The 19,645-nt window shown below is 30.8% G+C and overlaps 2 protein-coding genes across 5 annotated transcripts; both read left to right on the forward strand.

Moving 5' to 3' along the window:
* The first annotated feature begins 2,200 nt into the window (after window positions 1-2,200).
* LOC110647041 (receptor-like serine/threonine-protein kinase ALE2) lies at window positions 2,201-10,252 on the forward strand. Of its 2 annotated transcripts, XM_058149837.1 has the most exons (9): window positions 2,201-2,790; window positions 4,556-4,639; window positions 6,531-6,632; window positions 6,713-6,829; window positions 6,913-7,281; window positions 7,367-7,627; window positions 8,244-8,633; window positions 8,802-9,042; window positions 9,313-10,252. In XM_058149837.1, the coding sequence occupies exons 1-9, from the start codon at window positions 2,706-2,708 to the stop codon at window positions 10,022-10,024; spliced, it is 2,361 nt and encodes a 786-aa protein (XP_058005820.1). In that variant the 5' UTR covers window positions 2,201-2,705; the 3' UTR covers window positions 10,025-10,252. The 2 variants fall into 2 exon arrangements, with proteins under 2 accessions (XP_058005820.1, XP_058005821.1); XM_058149838.1 differs by lacking the exon at window positions 4,556-4,639 and having other exon boundaries at window positions 2,201-2,653.
* A 3,181-nt stretch (window positions 10,253-13,433) lies between these two features.
* LOC110647043 (uncharacterized) lies at window positions 13,434-19,538 on the forward strand. 3 transcript variants are annotated; one of them, XM_021800696.2, is made up of 13 exons: window positions 13,434-13,650; window positions 13,773-13,824; window positions 13,913-14,002; window positions 14,083-14,160; window positions 14,261-14,335; window positions 15,264-15,316; window positions 16,176-16,326; window positions 16,984-17,094; window positions 17,680-17,806; window positions 17,879-17,976; window positions 18,810-18,948; window positions 19,124-19,176; window positions 19,303-19,538. In XM_021800696.2, the coding sequence occupies exons 1-13, from the start codon at window positions 13,523-13,525 to the stop codon at window positions 19,384-19,386; spliced, it is 1,239 nt and encodes a 412-aa protein (XP_021656388.2). In that variant the 5' UTR covers window positions 13,434-13,522; the 3' UTR covers window positions 19,387-19,538. The 3 variants fall into 3 exon arrangements, with proteins under 3 accessions (XP_021656388.2, XP_021656390.2, XP_021656391.2); XM_021800698.2 differs by having other exon boundaries at window positions 17,882-17,976; XM_021800699.2 differs by having other exon boundaries at window positions 13,515-13,688.
* Window positions 19,539-19,645: the final 107 nt, after the last annotated feature.

The raw sequence follows: 19,645 nt of genomic DNA on the forward strand, positions 1-19,645 counted from the left end.
AAAAATAGCTTCTATATCAAATAAATTTATTGAAAATATTTCTAAAAATTTAGATAATTTTTTAAAATAGTTTTACATATTTCTTTATATATTCTAATGCTATACATTGATTTCCCATTAAATTTAATTATTCATTATCACTAATTTTAGTTAATAAATTTTTGTTAAATTTATAATTTTATTAATAGTATTTTTATTTAAATTTATTATTTAATTAAAAAATTATATTACCCCAATGCCACTTTCAGTACCATATAATGAGTATGTATATTAGCATATCACATAATTAATTTAATTCGTTGTTATAAAATTTTTAAAATATTTCATAAATTATTTTAAAGGAAAAAAATTGATAAAATTGCTAACTTATGAAATGATTAAAATATTTTTATAATTTTATATTATTTATAAAAAATATTAATTAACATATTTTAAAATTTTAGTTTAAATATAAATCATATTTTAAAAATATTTATACATATCCTAACTCATAAATAATTTTAATAATATTAATAGTATTTTAAATTTATCATAATATCTTATAATTAAACTAAAATTACTTTATTTAAAATTATTCATATTCATTTTTCAATATAATTCTAAGACTAAAATTATTATTATTATTATTCAATAATTTTTAGTAAATAAAACTCGTAATAATATAAAACTAATTAAATAAAATCATAAAATCTATCAAACCTTAATTAACTCTAAACTTAGGGTTTCCTATATTTAAAAAAATATATTTTCTATATTTTTTAATATTTGAGATACAGATTGAGTTAATGAAAAATATCTCTTAATAAAAAAATTAAGTAAGAAATAACTTTCTTTTTAAAAAGAAAAAGTTATTTTTTATTTTATAAATTATGATAATTGGTCATATTATATAAAATAAATGGATAATACATATTAAAAATTTTTAAAAGTAAAATAAATTTATAATTATATTTTATAATAATTTATTTTTAATTAAGAAATATGTGATAATTTTTTTAGTTTTGAATTAGAATTTTTTGCTATTAGTGACGAATTAATGCATTTTTTTTATGTTTTTCTTATTGTTTTAAAAGTAAAAAAAGTCTAATTATGTGAAAAAAAATTATCTATTTTTCTTTTTAAGAAAATTTAAATTTCTTTTTATACTAAAATAAGGAGAATTATATATAGAAAACGTGTTTATCTGTCAATAATTAAAATTAATATTATATTATAAAAATTAAATCGTAATATTATAATCACTAAATCGTAATCTTTAAATTATTGATATCGTCTCTATGAATTATTTTTTACTATTTAATTATATTTAAAATGAGTTTCACATCATAAAATAATTTTTTAATGTAAAAAGTTTAAAAATTAATTTATATTGTTTGTTAAAAGATTAATCACTATAAAATATATTTAAAAAATAAATTTACTTAAAATTTTTTAATATGTATTATTTGTTTATTTTATAATTACATAATTAATTATTCAGCATTGTGAATAAAATAATTATTCAATTTTATTTAAAAAAACATAGAATAATTTGATTAGAAAACCATTATTTTAATCTGAAAAACATAGCTTTTGTTGTAAAAATTTGTAAATTTTAGTTAAAATTTACAAAATAAAAATTTTAGCTATCCATTTGAGAAATAGACACATGTAAATATTAAATTCTATTTCTTAATTTTCTTTAATATTTTTTTATAGAAAACTATAACAGTGTTTATAATTAAATAAATTTATAACTAAAATTTAATTTAAAATTATTTTTTAAATTTTATCAACAATAAATTCAAAAATAATACTAAATAAACTGTTAGACTTCATGATCCATAGATTCACAAAAACATCAGATGGAGTCTAAAAAACCAACGAAATATTAAAGTATAATAAAACCACCGGTTATTTTGCTGAATCTCATGATTTTTTTTTTTTTTGAGAAAATGTTATTATATGAGTTAAATATATATATATATATATATATATATATATATATATATTTAAAATTAAAAAAAAAAAAGTCGTCATTTTCAAAATTGGCGTTTTATCGAGGCGGAAAAAACGGTTTTCCGAATGACGACGATAAGAAACGGTTCCTAGATTGTCGTTTAATGGTGGAGTGGCAGTCACGCGTCCCAGACATGCGTGAAGCAGACAGCCATCATCATTTTCCAAAAGCACCGTGTATTGAGATGGCAACACACTACCACACTAACACTCGCATTAAAGACTCCTCCTCTTCCCTCCTACCTTCCTTCTCTCCCTCCATCTCTCTCTCTCTCTCTACCTCTGTGTCAGCCAAATTCGAAGGACTCTGAAATCAAACTCTCATTTCAGTTTCTTCATCATCTCTCTCTCTCTCTCTCTGTCTCTCTGGCACCCCATTTCTGCGTCTCTCTGCAATTCACAGTCTTTACAGTGTTGTGTGTGTGTGGGGGTATAGATTTTTAGATCTTTAGCGCATTTTATGGATCTGCAACCCCACATACGCGCATTGTCCTCATTTTCTCTCTCCTAGGGTTTACGGGTTTACTACATTTCTTTAGCTGTTTACTGTTAGCAATGCAATCTCTCAATGTGACTCCACAATGCCATGGAGAGGCTCGCCGGAACCCTAGTAAATTCCAGTGCGTCCCTGATCAGTCTGCTGTTCAGCTTCAAGGTCGTCTTGGTTTTTGACAATGGTCTTTGTGGATTCTTGTTTGGCTTGAGAAATGATGTCATCCTCTACGCCGCCGCCGCCGCCGCCGCCGCCGCTGCGGCTCCTTTGCTTGCTTGCTTTGTTTTTTACTTGTTTAGGTATTGTTTTAATTTCCTGCATTTATAGTAAATAAGTGATTTGAAGCTTTTAAGAGGTTAATCTTAGGTTGTTTAGCTTATTGTGTCTTTTGCCAATGCATTTATTTATTTCGCGCATGTAGAGCAAGGATTGGAATTATTACACAAAGAGTTAGTTGCGAAATTTTGTTTTTGTCATTCAGCTATTTTCAATTTCGATAAATGCCCATGAAATGCCTACTTAAATCCTTGATTGCTTGTTTACCTCCATTTTGTGCTGGTCAACTGAGTTGTGGATGTCCTGGGGGATTATACATTCAGAGATGGAACATAATATTAAACTAGTAGGAAAAGACATAATGGGTAATGTTAATTGCTCCTAAACGAAGTAAACTAACAAATTGATGGCTTAAGATTGGGACTAGGTAAGGTAGGCAGTACGCTCATCTTTCTATTTTAAGTTAATAATTGTATTACTCCTACCATTGAGCACTGACATCATTTGTTTAATTTGGCCTAACAACTTCTGTTATCTATTCTGATTTTGCAGGATAATTTGGTAGTTGTAATGAGTTCCGTTATAAGTTATAACCACAACTACAACTATTTTTGTTTAATCTTAAAATTTATGCACCTTGAATGTAAAGGAATGTACTGTGATGAGTCGTTGCTTGATGGAGAGAACATGTCAGCTGCTTGAGAACTTTTGCTCCGAATGGGAAAAAAGTTGTTTTACTTTTGTAGGTATTAAGGGCTTGTTTTAACCGTTGAATACAGCGATAACTATTAGCTGGTAGCTGGTAGCTAACGATAATTGATTTATGTTAAGTGTTTGATAAAATTATATTTAACTGTTACTGTTTATATATGAAATGACTGATAAGGGTATATATTATATAATTTATTTTATTATTGGAATAAATATAAAATTATAAATTTATTATATTATATTATATTATTTTATTATTAAATTAAATATACAATTATTAAATAATATATTATATCATTTATTATATTATTAAAATAAATATAAAATTATTAATATATTATATTATATCATTTATTTTATTATTGAAATAAGAAAATAATTAAATTTTTTTAAAAAATAATTAAATAACTTTAAAAATATAGATAAAATAATAAAGTAATTATTATTGTTGACAAAGAAAAAACTTATAATTAATTCTAAGTTTTTATATATAAATAAATATTTTATATTTTATGTTATTAATAAAAAATATTTTAACAATGTTGAAATGCGTTAATTAAAATTAAAATGTTAAAATTATAAATAAAAAATATAAAAGTATTAATAATATTAATTTTTGAGTTAAATAAAAAAGGATAATATGGTCAAAATAAAAAATAAAATCAAATCAGCTATCAGCCGATGAGAAATAGCTCTAAAAATAGAGCTGATATAAACTGCAGCTGGTGGTTACCATATCAGCTATCATCAGCTACAGCTTTTTTTTTTTAACTCACCAAACACTCCAGTTTACCTGTTTGAGTGTCTATCAGCTATCAGTTGCACCTAACAGGTGAACCAAACACCCCCTAAGTACAAATGAAATGGCTGTTTCCTCTATTCAATTTTTGAAGTTTCCTATTATGCATTCGTTGTATGCAAATCAATGCATGACCAGATATGGCTAACTGGCTATGATGTGTTACATTATCATTACCTGTATCATTTTTCATGTAAAATGTCTAGAATTTTTCATTGCAAAGTTCCTATAATTTTCTTCATTGAGGAAAAACTGACATTTTATTTCACATTTTTCAGGGCATCCATTACTGCATATACGCTTGTCTCCTTCTTCTCAGCCAAATTGGCAATTATCTACAAAGGAAATTTTGGTGGAACATGGTAAGGTTGCAAATATTATAAATTATATATACATGAAACGAAAATATTTTATTTAATGCTTTTCTTCTGGTGATTCCTTTGGTTTAACTTTGATGCAAAGAGCTTAGGCTAGGAGATGGTGTTAATTTTAAACCCATATGAGCTTACTCTTTTGTTTCCAAAGAGATTTTGGTTATTAAATGCTGTAGCATACAGTTACGCAACAGCCATTCTGGGTAGAGATTAGAATGCTGGTTAAGAAATGCCATAAAGGTTGGGTTATGGTTGCGATTCTTGGAATTGTTGCATGCATGCAGGCTTGGACAAAGAATGTCTCCATGTGCTCTTCCATCCCAAGTTTTTTTGTTTCTTTTCATTTTTCTCTCTCTCTCTCTCTCTCTCAAACTTCAGATTTATAGAATATTACAAATTAGTTGTGGAATGACGTCGAGGTAAGTATTTTCAAAAAATTTACAATTTTTGATATTGACGTGAAATTAGTTTCAAACGGAGCTGAATAGCGAAAGGGATATATATAGTCGACTCCAACAATTTTGGGATTAAGGCTTAGTTATTGTTGTTTTTGTATAAATGATTACAAATTGTTGTCTGCAAGAAATTTAATAGGGATACGGTTATGGTTATGTTTGGAAGGTGATGAGAAATTTCATGTCAAAGAGAGAGTTTGAACACCTTTTTTTTTTTTTTCCTAATTATGGCAAGTCATATCACTTACTGGGCAAAACATAATAAGTCCAAACCTTGCTGGTAAGGAAGAGGGGCTCCCACAGTTTTACAAACAAGTGCTGCTAGATGGTTTATCTTGCTTATGAGAATGGAACATCTTTTGTGGATGATTTAGGTCTTACCCCTAATGATTCTCTGGTAAAAATAAAATGGTTTAAAACCTGGAAGGCCATTAGATGACACGAGCTCTTGGAAATCTTTCCATAATCTGCATTATTGTATCATATGGGCATACTTTTTACAATCACGCTCCCTTTTTTCATTCAGCACGGTAGTGTGTCATTGATGCTGCATTCCTTCACACAAACTACTTCTCATGAGCTATAGAACTATGGTATCTCTGCATGGCTTTATATAGGCACAGTCTGCGTAATTGTCTCATTATCTGTTTGGCATTGCAAATTCAAATCACTTGTTTGGCCTTTAACTGCAGGCTATAATGTGCATGCTGAAAATCATTTACTAAGTATTTTATGCATAACATGTAAAATAACATCTGAATCTGATTGGCACTCTTGGGAGAAGTATAATATGAATTTGTAGGGATAAAGGAAGATTAAACAAATGATTTGGGTGAGGCATACTCTTGATTATTAGATCAAAGAAAATGAGAGGGTTAAATAGGAGTTTTACTGTTTTAGTCAGCTTTATAAATCCGATTTATGATAAAATAATGAATCATGAGTTTTTGAGTATATGAGTGTCTTCCATCATCTTTCTTAAGAGAGGAAGTTTTAATTCTCCACAGTTATCAGTTGGCTAAAAATTTTGAACATTATTGAACAATAAACATGCTTAGTTGAGTTGAGTTGTATTGAACAATAAACAGGCATTCCTTATCAATCTGTGGTCAACTGAGAGTTTTAAATCTCCTCACCTTTTCCTTTTTTTGATCCACCTGATTTGAGGCACTTATTGGTAAATCTCTCTCTTTCTTGTGGCTTAATTGGAATCTTCTCAAGTCGAGCAATGCATGTTTTGCAAATCCCCTTCTCTATTGTTAGGTCCGCCTGCCGTTTTATGTTAACAGAAAATTTCTATGGCAAATGCATCATTTGTAAAATAGGAATTATCATTTCTAGGCTTATTTTTATTTCATTTTATAGGAATAATTGTTGTTAATGGATATCTTATAAAACATATGAGGTTACTCTATTGCTCACAGCAAGGTTGGATTCAATGAGTGTGCCATTTGCTCGGTCACAGCCACCTCAGATGCACATGGTTAAGCCTTCTGTTGCACCTGCACTTCCTCCAGCTTATCAGGGTATTACTCATAATCACAATTGTGGCATTTAGCCATACCATCGTTGCCAGCATTTGCTAATATTTTCTCTTCTGTTGCAGCATCTGCTTCTGGTCCTAACAGCGCTCCATTACCAAGACATCATGGTCATCATCATCATCATCATCTTCATCGTGTGAAACCTGCTGTGGTTGCTCCCTCTCCTACTGGGGACCAAAGTAAAATTTGGACATTAATCTTAGTTCTATATCCCTGTCAGATACTTTTAACATTACGATGCTGATGAATGAATCCTTGGCAGGTTGTGATCAAGTTTGCATTGAGCCACTTACGGCAACTCCCTTTGGCTCACCTTGTGGTTGTGTTTTTCCTATGAAAGTTAGACTTCTTTTAGATGTGGCTCCCTATGCTATTTTTCCTGTAATGAATGAGCTAGAGATTGAGGTTGCGGAGGGCACATATTTGGAACAAAGTCAAGTGAAAATAATGGGTGCCAGTGCTGATAGTGACAATCAGGGAAAAACTGTAGTTGATATTAACTTGGTCCCACTGGGAGATAAGTTTGATAATACCACTGCAATACTAACATATGAGAGATTTTGGCATAAGAAGGTACCTCTAAATAAGAACCTTTTCGGTGATTATGAAGTGATATCAATTAGTTATCCAGGTAATAACCTCATTCATCCTTGAAGTCTGTACTGCTTTGCCTTTGTATTACTGTGTAATGGTTATGACGTAAGAGTATGCACCAGGGATTCCTTCTTCACCGCCATACCCAGATTACATGGGGAGTGGTCCTAGTGGAAGTGCTGGAGATCTTCCCATCACTGCAAATTTTCTGAGCAAGAGCCAGAAGATGAATCTTAGAACTATTGCAATAATTGCTTTATCAGCATTTGTGGTCTTACTAGTTATCATTGGGGCTGTCTTCATTTTTATAAGATGGAGAAAGTTTGGAAGACCATCAAGTGCAGTTGGTCCTACATTTGCATCATCCATAAACAAAAGATCAGGTATGTCCATTTATAATCATTGTATTTTATGTGTAGATCTTGCTACAGGCAATTGCCATGCAATGTTTATGCTCCTCATGTCAGCCTTTTTATGTCAATAAGTACTTCCCACTAATTTGGTCGGCCTCCATCATCTGCAATAGAAAATTTTTGAGAACATTTTCTTTTATCATCACTAGTATGAACTTGAATGGTGAAATACTGTTGGATGGTTACCTTAACACCTATAAGGTCAATGCTATTAACATAATAATAATAATAATAATAATAATAATAATAATAATAATAATAATAATAATTATTATTATTATTATTATTATTAGATTGCTTCCGTTTCTTAGTGTTTTCTCATTGATAGTTTCTTTTGTAGCCTCTAACGAAGAAAGCAATTGGTAAAGTTTACAAAACATGTGGTACCTTAATCTTTTATTTCATGGACGACCCTTCTGGGAATGGAACACACTATTCTAGCAGTTGTGCTTTGTTAGGTTTAGTTTGTGTGATATCTGGAGCAGTATGCCATTCAATTGATGATGTTCTCTAAATAAGTGTGTTACCAATTGAAACAAATCAAACGCCAAGTTTGTTTTATTTTGGATCTTCACATGTAATGCAGGCATTGGGTCTTTCTTGTCGAGTAGTATTGCAAGCTCAACGTCAATGTCCCTTATGTCAACCATGGCTACTTGTATGCTTTCTGTTAAAACATTTCCATACACTGAGCTTGAGAAAGCAACTGAGAAGTTCAGTTCGAAGAGGATTTTGGGTGAAGGGGGATTTGGGCGTGTTTACTGTGGGATTATGGAAGATGGAAGTGAGGTTGCAGTTAAACTACTTACACGGGATAATCAGAATGGAGACCGTGAATTTATTGCAGAAGTTGAGATGTTAAGTAGATTGCATCACCGCAATCTTGTGAAATTGATTGGTATATGCATAGAAGGACGCACTCGTTGCTTGGTCTATGAACTTGTTCCCAATGGCAGTGTTGAATCTCACTTGCATGGTATGTTTCCTTGAGAACTTTGATATTTATATTGTGTAATATTAGGGTAAATGCTGCTACCTTTTCATCAAAATTGACCAGAAGCCCCCTGTATATATTATAATTTCCATACTAATAAGCTTATTGTAAACTTAAATCTTGTGTGATGCCCGTTTATTTGTGTTTCAGGTTTTGACAAGAGAAGTGGACCTCTTGACTGGGATGCACGGTTAAAAATTGCCCTTGGAGCAGCTAGAGGACTGGCCTATCTTCATGAAGATTCTAACCCTCGTGTAATTCATCGAGATTTCAAGGCTAGCAATGTTTTACTAGAAGATGACTTCACTCCCAAGGTCTCTGATTTTGGCCTGGCAAGGGAAGCAACTGAAGGAAGTCATCATATTTCTACTAGGGTCATGGGGACTTTTGGGTAATTATACTAGTCTTATTACATTATATTTCTTTCTTTAGAAGGCCTGATATATCACCAAAATGTTCTTCTGGCGGTTTCAATTTATACATTATTATTGTTCCTGAGTTTTCCCAAGAATTTTACTACCAGCGTTTGATTTTTTTTTTTAATTATATTTGAAAAGTCATATGATCTTCACAACAACAAAAAATGCTTTTTTAAAATTCAAAATCACTAATGTACAAAATTTACCTACAATTCTTTCTGTCTGAAATTTTCATTTTGCAGGTATGTTGCTCCTGAATATGCAATGACAGGACATCTGCTTGTCAAGAGTGATGTTTACAGTTATGGGGTTGTGTTGCTTGAGCTTCTATCTGGAAGAAAACCTGTGGACATGTCCCAACCTCCTGGAGAGGAAAATTTAGTGACTTGGGCACGTCCATTGCTTACCAGTAGAGAAGGATTGGAGCAGTTGGTGGATCCTTCGTTGGCAGGAACTTATGACTTTGACGACATGGCTAAGGTGGCAGCCATTGCTTCAATGTGTGTTCATCCAGAGGTGACTAACAGACCCTTTATGGGTGAAGTAGTTCAGGCTCTAAAGCTAATATACAATGACATGGATGAGACTTGTGGAGACAACTGTAGTCAAAAGGAGTCTTCTACTCTGGATTCTGACATTAAGGGTGATCTTGCTCCTTCCGATAGTAGTTGGTGGAATGCTGCTGGGATCTCCCCTCGAATAACTTATGGACAAGCCTCTTCTTTCATCACAATGGAATACAGTTCAGGTCCACTTGAAGAGACGGAAAACAGACCGTTTTCAGCTTCAAGTTTGGTTGGGGATCGGTTGTCTTTAGCTATTAGGCATGGGAACAGATCAGGTCCCTTGAGAACTGTACGAAGTAAACCAGCTTTTTATAGATTAAGAGGGAGCATGAGTGAGCATGGCGGGCTCCTTTCAAGGCAGAAATGGAATGATGGATATTGGGTATGAGGTAACTTTTGAAAGTGGTTTCAAAGTGTACAGTTCCCCTGGGCCGGGCATTTCTAAGCGGTCTTGATTGATGTAGTTTAGGAGTTTGGGATTTCATGTTGCTTTACATGTTTGGAGAGACCTTTGCTTCTGATTTTGTAAATCTTGATTCATTAATTAATACACGAAGTTGGAGATGTAAGCTGAACACTTGTTGTTTTGTATATCTGTTGTTTAATTGTTTCTTAAGGTCTGCTGCCGTGTCAAACTTTGCTGTTTGATTTTTGGCTCCATTTATTGAGCCGGAATCAATTCTATTTGTTGATGAAACTTTGGTTTCAGAGTTTAAAATTACCTTTTTGAATAAAAATATACTATTAGAAAAAGTAATTTAAAAAAAATTATTTTATTATTTTAATATTTTTATATTTAAAAATAATTAAATTTAAATTTTAATTATTTTTTAATATTTTTTAATTAATATATTTAAAAAAATAATTTTCTCTTCAGTAATTTTAACAGTAACGACAAACAAATCCTTCACCTCATTTGTTGAACTTTTTGCTGGTGCTTCCGCAGGGGTAGGTTTCTTTGCAATAATTTTTCTTCCACTTGTTGGGCCATGAACAGTGCTCGTGTACTGTCAGGGATGGAGAAGTCTTTCATGGTCGTGGTCTTACGTTGGCTTTCTAGTGGGACCCTTTTTTTTTTGAAAAGTAAGCAAGTCAGATGAATTTGGGTGATGACTCTAAAGGCTCATATTGATTTTTCTCCTCTTTTTTTATTTTTTTTTTTTTCTCATTGTGTTAACGTAGGTGTGGGTGAAATTAAAGAAAAATCAATAATGGATTTGTGGTTTTAGTTAAGTATTGTGATTTGAAGGAGCAATGGTATTTGTTTTGTATTTTAAAAAATACTGAATGGAAAGAAAAATTAAAATCTTTATGATTAAAGTTTTTAATATTATCAATTTAATGATAAATTTTCTATAAATTTAATTAAAAATAATTAAACTCATTAATTGATAAATTTTTTAAATCTTACGTATTGTCGGTTAATCTATTTAATTTTATAAATTTATTTAATAATTTTAATATTTACATTAATTATATCAAATTTTTTTATTTATATAAAAAAATATAATAATTAAATAATATATTTAATATTATTATCTTAATTTTTTCTCTTTATATTAAACTTTTAGTTTACATATTTATTATTATTTTATCTCCTCTACCAAATAAAAAAAATTAAATATGTAAACATTAACTATTAATAAATGATATAATTAAAATAAATTTAATTATAACTTCTAAAATAATAAATATTTGATTTAATAAAATAATATTTTTATTTAATTATTTGAAAATAATTTTTAAAATATAAAAAATTTAAATGATTGATTAATATTATATTTGAATTTTTTGAATTAAGTTAATTATTAAAATTAAAATTAATATAAAAATTTGAAGTTAAATTAACTAAAAAATATTAAATTAAAAAAAATTATATAAATTTTTTAACCATGTAGCCTTTAAAAAATGATAGGTGATGTGATTTAAAGTTATTATTGTGACTTTTTTTTTGGTGATTTGGAGCGAACGAGAGGTATTTTAGGGTTAATTAGGTTGTAGGTAATGTGAAATAAAAAAAGGAAAGAATGTATTTTCGACTATTATTTTTATTCTTTCAGGATTTTTAACCAATAGCAATCTAATTTAAAAAAAAAAAGAAAAATAATAAGAAAAGAAATTGAGATTCTTAAATGTAAATTCACAATTGTATTAAATCTACGATTGATTTAATCTTCATTTCTAACTGGCAAAAAAAAAAAATTTCAATCTAGTTCTGATTCTTTTATATCTTGAATTGAAATCAGTGATTTTTAAGTCTGTAACCTAACCAATTTAAGAAGAGAAATTAGCCTACTAAATAATAGCAAATCACATCAATAAAGTTAGAGGAAAATTATTATTTGATCTCAATATTTTAATAAAAATTAATTATTTAGGCTTTTTTTATTTTATAAAATATAATTTAATATGAAAAATATTTTTTATTGAAAATATTTTTTAAAAAATTATTTTTTCGTTGTTTAGTTGTAATATTAAATTAATAATATATTTTTATTTCATGTATGTATAAATATGTTTATATTTTAATAAGATTATGAAAATTTAGAAAATGAAAAATAATTTATTCTTTTAAAAAATATAAGTAATTTTTTTTATAAAATGACTTAGTTTTTATTTTGATCAGAAAAATATTTTTCGTTAATTAATTTTTTTAAGCGCTCCAAACGCCAAAAAATGCGAAAAATATTTTTATATTTTTTGTAAAACAAACAAAGCCTTACTCTCTATATTTTATTTCGGTTAAACTGTTTAGTTTATTTCGTCAATTTTTTTGTTAGTCAGTATTGGTCTAATAATTATTTAGTCACTTTATTTTAATGAAACTAATTACTTAGTTCTATATTTATGAAAATATATTAGTTAATCTTTGTAATATGACTCTAATAATTATTTAATCCTATAATTATTTTTTATATCTAAATTATTTAAATCAACTCACTCTATTTATTTTTTATCCTTATTTATTTTTCTATCTCTGTATTTCTTATTCTCTTCACCCACACCATTCTCCTCTTTATTCTCTCTTTATTTTCATCCGTTAATAAAAAGGATACAAGTTGTTTACACTAAAAAATTAATTACTTTTCTTACATATAAAAATCATTAAGAAAAATATTTTTCAGTAGATAAAATATAAAAATAATATTTAAAGAATTAAAATTTTTTAAAAAATGAAAATTTATATTTAATCTATACATAAAAAAATTTCTAATTTTATTCAAAAATATATTTTTCAAAATAAATGAACTAACTAATTTATTTTATTAAAATAGAAGAATTAAATAATAATATTTTTTAAAATATAAAAAATTAATTAATTAATTTTCTTAAAATAGATAGATCAAATAATAATTTAAATCATATAAATAATAAAAATTTTAATAAAAAAATTAAATAATTTAATGAAAATTAAATAATATATTTTTTTAAAATATAAATATTAAATAATTAATTTTATTAAAATATAAAAATTAAATAGTAAATATCTTTAAAATAAGTAGAAGTTATCAATTGTTTAATTTTATTATAAAATATTTTAATATTAAGTACACACTTAAAAAGAAAGAAAAAAAAACTCCCATTAGATATCTTTTAAAAATATTAGAAAACGTGTTCATGATTCTCCATGTTCAATATTAATATGGAATTGATGTAAATTTGGCAATAATAAACAAATTCCGGAATAGGATATGAGTACTCGTCATCCCAAACGCACCAACATCAATCGCCTCAGCGCCTTGCCGTCCGTCTCATGCAAAACAAAAAACTACCACAGCCTAGCGTCTCCCAATCTCCTCTCGCGTCAGCAGCTCAGCCTCAGCTGCCCTTTCATGCACCAGTGAAAAAAAGCCCCCCAAAAAATAAAATAAAATAAAATAAAAAGATGCTCTTCTCCCACTCTACACTCCCCAATGCGACTTCTTTTCACTCTCTTTCTTACTCTCGTCAAAGGTCCTCCACTTCCTCGCGTCTCCTCTCAGCCACAACTTCAACCAACGGTTCCACTGCCAGGTCCACCGACTCTCTGTCTCTATCTCTCACCTTCCAACGTACGCTTTTTCTATTGTTGTTGATTGCTTTATTTCGTTTCCGCATTAGAAAATTTTTAACTGATTCTTGGATAATTTTCTTAGGTTCAAAATGTCGTCGGATTCGCTTCCTGCTCTTCCGGAATCCCGCATCGTTGTCAGTATTTTGAGTTTTCTTTCAAGTAGTATTGCTATTTATTGAATTTTTAGTACTAAATTGTTTGTGTGATTGCTAATGCGAGTAGCTAGGATGTGGAGGAATATCAGTGGATTTCTTGGCCGCTGTCGCTGCTTATCCTAAGCCTGATGATAAGATCAGAAGTACAAGCTTAAAGGTATTTTATTTCCTTTTGCTGTGATTTGATCGGAAGAAGCATTCGTGTGAATATATGGTAAATGTGACTGTGTTGCTCAGGTTCAAGGAGGTGGAAATGCTGGGAATTCTATGACTTGCGCCGCTCGTTTGGGCTTAAATCCTAGGATAATTTCCAAGGTTTGACTTTTTTCTGTTCCTTCCTAAGTTACTCAGAGAGGAATCCATTCAAAACTTGATTGACTTTTAACCAATTTTATGAATTATGAAATTTGACTAGATTGCTGATGACTCTCAAGGCAGGAGTATTTTGGAGGAACTAGAAGCTGACGGTGTGGATACTGCCTTTATTGTGGTAAGCTTCAAGTACTGCGCCTAAACATTATATTCATCTTGAAAATTAATACTGAATTTTTGCGATCATGCTTTCGCCACTTTACCTTTTAAAAAGTTACCTCTAAAGTTTTAGTAGTAGTTTTTTTTTTTATAGGAATTCTGTTATGTCTGTATCGGGAGATCAAAAGTCATGGTTGACATTACTGTTTCTATAGAATCTTTGTACCATTAAAAGAAAAATGCTACTCCTTCCTTCCGTCCCAAAAATTAGGCTTACTTAACTTGTCCTTTTCTTTTTGAAATATTTATTTGTTAACTTACTAATATACCCATATTTAATATGCATGGAAAAAGTAAAATCTATTAATTTCAAAAATAATTTAGTAATATTAGTTACTTAATTTGTAATAAAGCAACATGAGTATAGGGTATATTAGAAAAATATTAAATAAAATTTATTATATTTTCTTAATATATGTGAAAATAGAAGTAAGCCTATCTTTGTGGCTATTGTGGGAGGAGGGAGTTCTTTTTTTCAAACAGTTCTATTTTTAATTTTTGTTTCCTCTACAATCATTTTGTTTTTCTTAGGCTGTTGTATTGAAATTTGTGAAATGAGATTGTCTTCCATTGTGGGTGGGAATGGATGGGACAATTTAATTAGTTTTTGCTCCATTCATGACCAAAGGCACACTCCCCAAATTTTTTTTTTTCTTGGCATCTCTTCCTCTGTTTTATTGAACCATTGCGTTATCTTATGGATTGCCAAGAATGTAATATTTGCAGGATCCGGCTTCTTTTCCTTTTTCTCTTTTGAGATATAAAACTTGCAAATTTGCGTTCTATTAAACTTCCCGTAGAACTTTTTTTTAATATTCAATCTCTACTGGAAATGACAGGCTAATTTCTTCAATTTTTTTTGTTGACTCATGCTTTTTTGTTTCTAGGTTTCCAAGGATGGTAATTCGCCGTTTACCTATGTCATTGTTGACAACCAAACGTAAGGGCCCTTACTTGAATAATTTGCTCTGTCTCACTCTCTATGCTAGTGGTGCCTATTTTTTCTTGATGTCGTTAATTTGTATAAATGTATTGGGTAAAAATCCAGAAAGTTTTACGTAATTATCATGTCTAAGGTTTGCACTTAAGTAAGTTACTTGTCCATTTGACAGTCCTTCGGAGAAAAGGAAAGGAGGAAAAGTAATTGTTGGATATTTAGTTTCATTTGTGGTTAAAAGGTTGAAGTCTTCTGTATATTGATTTCAGCAATTAGATGAGGATCTAAACCCTGTTATTTTACAGCTTAGGACAGAAAATATTGCTTTCCTATCTAAAATGAATGGTGAAAATTCTGGAAGGTTAGATTGCATTAGTATCCCGGATTTTCATAATCAACAGAATCATATTGAGGGAGTGAAATTGGGGGTGGTTACACAGAAGACGTTATCTTGTTAATACTTTAGATTCCTATGATGTTTCCCTAGTGACTGAGCTCAATTTCATTTATGATAAATTGGTCTCGAGTTCAGAGGTGCGTTTGGTTGCTGTATGACACTTAATTTTTGCTTGCTGCCAACTTTTTTTGGCTGCTCATCCCGTTAGAGTTTCAGTGATGCACTGAGAGTTGGACTCTTGTTTTGTTGCATGTCCCAGTGTTACCGTTCCAGAGCAGGCATTAAGAATGTTGGCTGGCTGAAAAGAGTGGTCCCCTTGTCTGTATTTTGACATTGATAATGCATTAGGATTTAATCAATTTATGAATCATATAGGAAGGTATGCTTGACTTTTGAATGAATGGTTTAAAAGATAACTTTGGAAGTTGGTTCGCTAGTAATGATTATTGTGTGTGATATCTTCAGGAAAACTCGTACTTGTATTCATACTCCAGGATATCCTCCCATGATACTGGATGATCTGTCCCAATCAAGCCTATTATCTGCATTGGATGGAGTAAGAATTGTCTATTCTGATGGAAGATTGCCTGAAATTGCTTTAGTTGTTGCACAAGAGGTAACAGTTATCTTTTTTTTGGTCCAGTGCTGTACTTTCTATTCATTCATATGGCTATATGTTATCTATTCAGCTATGTTTCGTTAGGAGTTTGATTATTATCTTTGATTATTATGGATGCAATTCCTCTTATTTAATTAGTGTTAGTGCCTCGTATTTGACATCATGTGGATGCATGTTATCTTTGCATTTTCAATTTTTGCACAGGGGAGCAATATCTGCCGTCTGCCTATTGTTCCTTAGATCTTAGAAACTGTATTACATTTAGCAATTTCATTTTCTTAACATGTGTATCTTTAGTTATTTTTGAGTTTGACATTCCAACATGTGGGTCCTAGGCCCTTTTAATTGGAAAAACAATCATGCATAAGCCTAAAATTTACAGTCATTCTCTAATTGTAGGATTGTTAGGCTTGGCATCATAGTTGTGTTAAGTCACAATACTGTTGCAATTTACAAATGGATAATTTTCCATTCTTGCTTATATTCCTCCTCTGTTGTGTGACTGTTGGTTTTCATTTTGGGGAGAAGCATAATTTTTAGCATCAACTATTGGCTTGCCACTCTTGGTTTTTCATTTGGGAGAGAAACATAATTTTAAGTATCAACTATTGGGAATGGGAGGTATCTACAATTCATTTGATTCTTCCATTGCAGGCGTATCGCCAAAATATACCTATTTTAATTGATGCAGAAAGGAAAAGGGAAGGTTTGGATGATCTTCTGAAATTGGCTAGCTATGTTGTATGCTCTGCAAAATTTCCACAGGCAAGTTTATTATTATTATTTGATGAACTAACATCCATACTGGACTCTCTTTGCAATGTATTATTTGAAATATGCAATCAGAGGCTCAAACCTCTGATTTCCTCCCTCTCTCAAGCCAAAATAATAAAAGATAAAAATAAAAAAAAAACCTACCATGTCATTAGCATCTCTCCTGCTTTCTCTTTGGGGAGGGGCTTATGATGTGCATGTCACGGGTAATTTGTAGATCCATGATTTCTTTTGCACTTGACAATAAATTTACACTGTTTGCTCACTAGCCAAGTATTTCTGTTCTTATTTTTGTGTTTCACCTGTGAATTCCTTTAATTTAATTGTCGTTGAGGGAAGAGAAGATAGAGGGGGTGGGGTACCAAAGCTAGTTACTTGGACCATTTAACGGGGTTGTTTGATGTCTGTTTCACTTTTGACCACTCACTCCTTTTCGTCTTTCAAACTTTGAGTTTTAATGGGATTTGTGAAGCTAAAGTTTAAACCTGTCTACTACAATATGCATTTGCTTGCTGCTGTAGAAATTTAGCTTCTCAGGTAGTCTTTACTGAACGCACTAATTTGCTGATCTGGCAGGCGTGGACTGAGGCACCATCTATTCCAAGTGCACTTGTTTCTATGCTTTTGAGGTTGCCAAACATTAAATTCGTGATTGTGACCTTGGGTGAAGATGGATGCATAATGCTTGAGAGAAGTACTAATGGTGAGTCTATAATTCACTAAATGCTGAGGAGGAGGATCATAAAATTCATGTTATTTTCCTTTTTTCGGGTAGAAGCTCCTGTATCAGAGGAAACAGATGTTGATAGTTTGTTAGAGACACTGAAGAAGAGAAAGGATGATGCAATTGCCATCCCAAAATGTTTCTCATCGGTAAGTTACTTTTCTAACAAACCCAAAAATGATTTTATTGTTTCCTTGTTTTTAGTCTGGCAACAATCAGAATTCATGTTTTTCTCTTGAAGTTTTGGCATCATAAGTAAAAAAGGAAGCCTATGATTGACATCACATCTGTTTGTAACGTCTGTAGCAAGGCAAGACTCTTCCTACACATTGATCCTCCGTGGCAGTGCAGTAAATGGTCTTGGATTGTGAACTATCTAGTATAGGTCAGGTTTAGCTAATTTAGGGGCATTATTAAGGCTCATTCTGTCATGGGACACAACCTCACACAACAACCATTTTATTGATAAAATGATTTCTGTGGTGAAGTCAAACTGGAGGAAAACAATCACATATATGCTGTGTGTCAATAAAAGCATATGATTAGATGAATGGTCCTTCTCCAGCAATGGGATATTTCTTTATCAAGTATCATTGAGAATAACACTATTTTTTTTTTGAGTTTTGAAATTTTTGATTTGACTATTTTGAAGCTATCTGCTGTCCAATTTCACGTATTTGTGCTTACAGATGTTTTACTTGAGTGTAATTGACTACAGTTTAATATTGGTCTGTTTGGACAACCTGAAATGGGTGCTGAACTGCAATATTGTATTGTCTGCGTCTTTGTTCACTGAAAGCGATTGAATAATAGTGTTTTCCTGGCTTAGAAGCAAAGCAATTCGCTTATGCAACCAGCCAAAGAAATGATGATACTTTCGTCATGAACTTGCTTATTTTTCTCATGTCAGCTCTTCAGTATAGTAGTGAATAGCGTTTGCATTTGATTAGAAATAATGTAGTTTTTCATCTTCAATGTCCAGTCATTGACAAAGCTAAGAGCAAATGGGATAGGAACAGTTAATGGGAGGTTGTTCGTGGGAACAGTGGAGAAGATTCCTCCACCAGAACTTGTTGATACAACCGGTGCTGGAGATGCCTTTATTGGAGCAGTTCTTTATGGTATGTTTCATCATTGCATGTGAAACTGTGAACAAAGGTGTATGTGTATTTATAAAGGGCTGGTGTCTATGTCTCTGTGCGCCCATATGTCCTTTCATAAGTGTGTGCGTCTTTATTAACATTTTCTTTCAATTTAGAATTTGGAACTAATAATTCTTAATTGTTTTTCTTCTAGCTATCTGTGCCAAAATGCCACCAGAGAAAATGTTGCCGTTTGCTGCTCAAGTGGTAAGCATATTTCCACGTAGAGGCAGATAAAGCTCCTCAAAAGCAATACCTTCCGCTACCCCACCCTTTCTATAGTGGATTTAACAAGTTATTTATGACCTCTTTTTGTTGTGGATCTGATTGCAGGCAGCTGCTAGCTGCAGAGCCTTGGGAGCTCGAACTGGTCTTCCACACCGCTCAGACTCCCGCTTGGCACCATTTCTGCTTTAAAAGAGTTCCCTAATCGTAATGGTTTGTCTTTTTTTTCAAATCATTGGAGAGCTTTAAACTATAATTTTTGTCCATAAGTAATGAACATGTTTCTTTCATAACTACCAAAAATAAATAAATGAATGAGCTGATATATTGGGTGGAAAAATGCACATTGGAATTTGCAAGTTTCACATTTTGGGCTAATTTGATGGGAAGTAAACAAGTTTGACGGGATATAGTAAAATAAAATAAAATTTTAATAGAATAATTTATTTTG

Source organism: Hevea brasiliensis, chromosome 7 (genome assembly GCF_030052815.1).
Source record: "Hevea brasiliensis isolate MT/VB/25A 57/8 chromosome 7, ASM3005281v1, whole genome shotgun sequence".
Taxonomy (NCBI): Eukaryota; Viridiplantae; Streptophyta; class Magnoliopsida; order Malpighiales; family Euphorbiaceae; genus Hevea; species Hevea brasiliensis.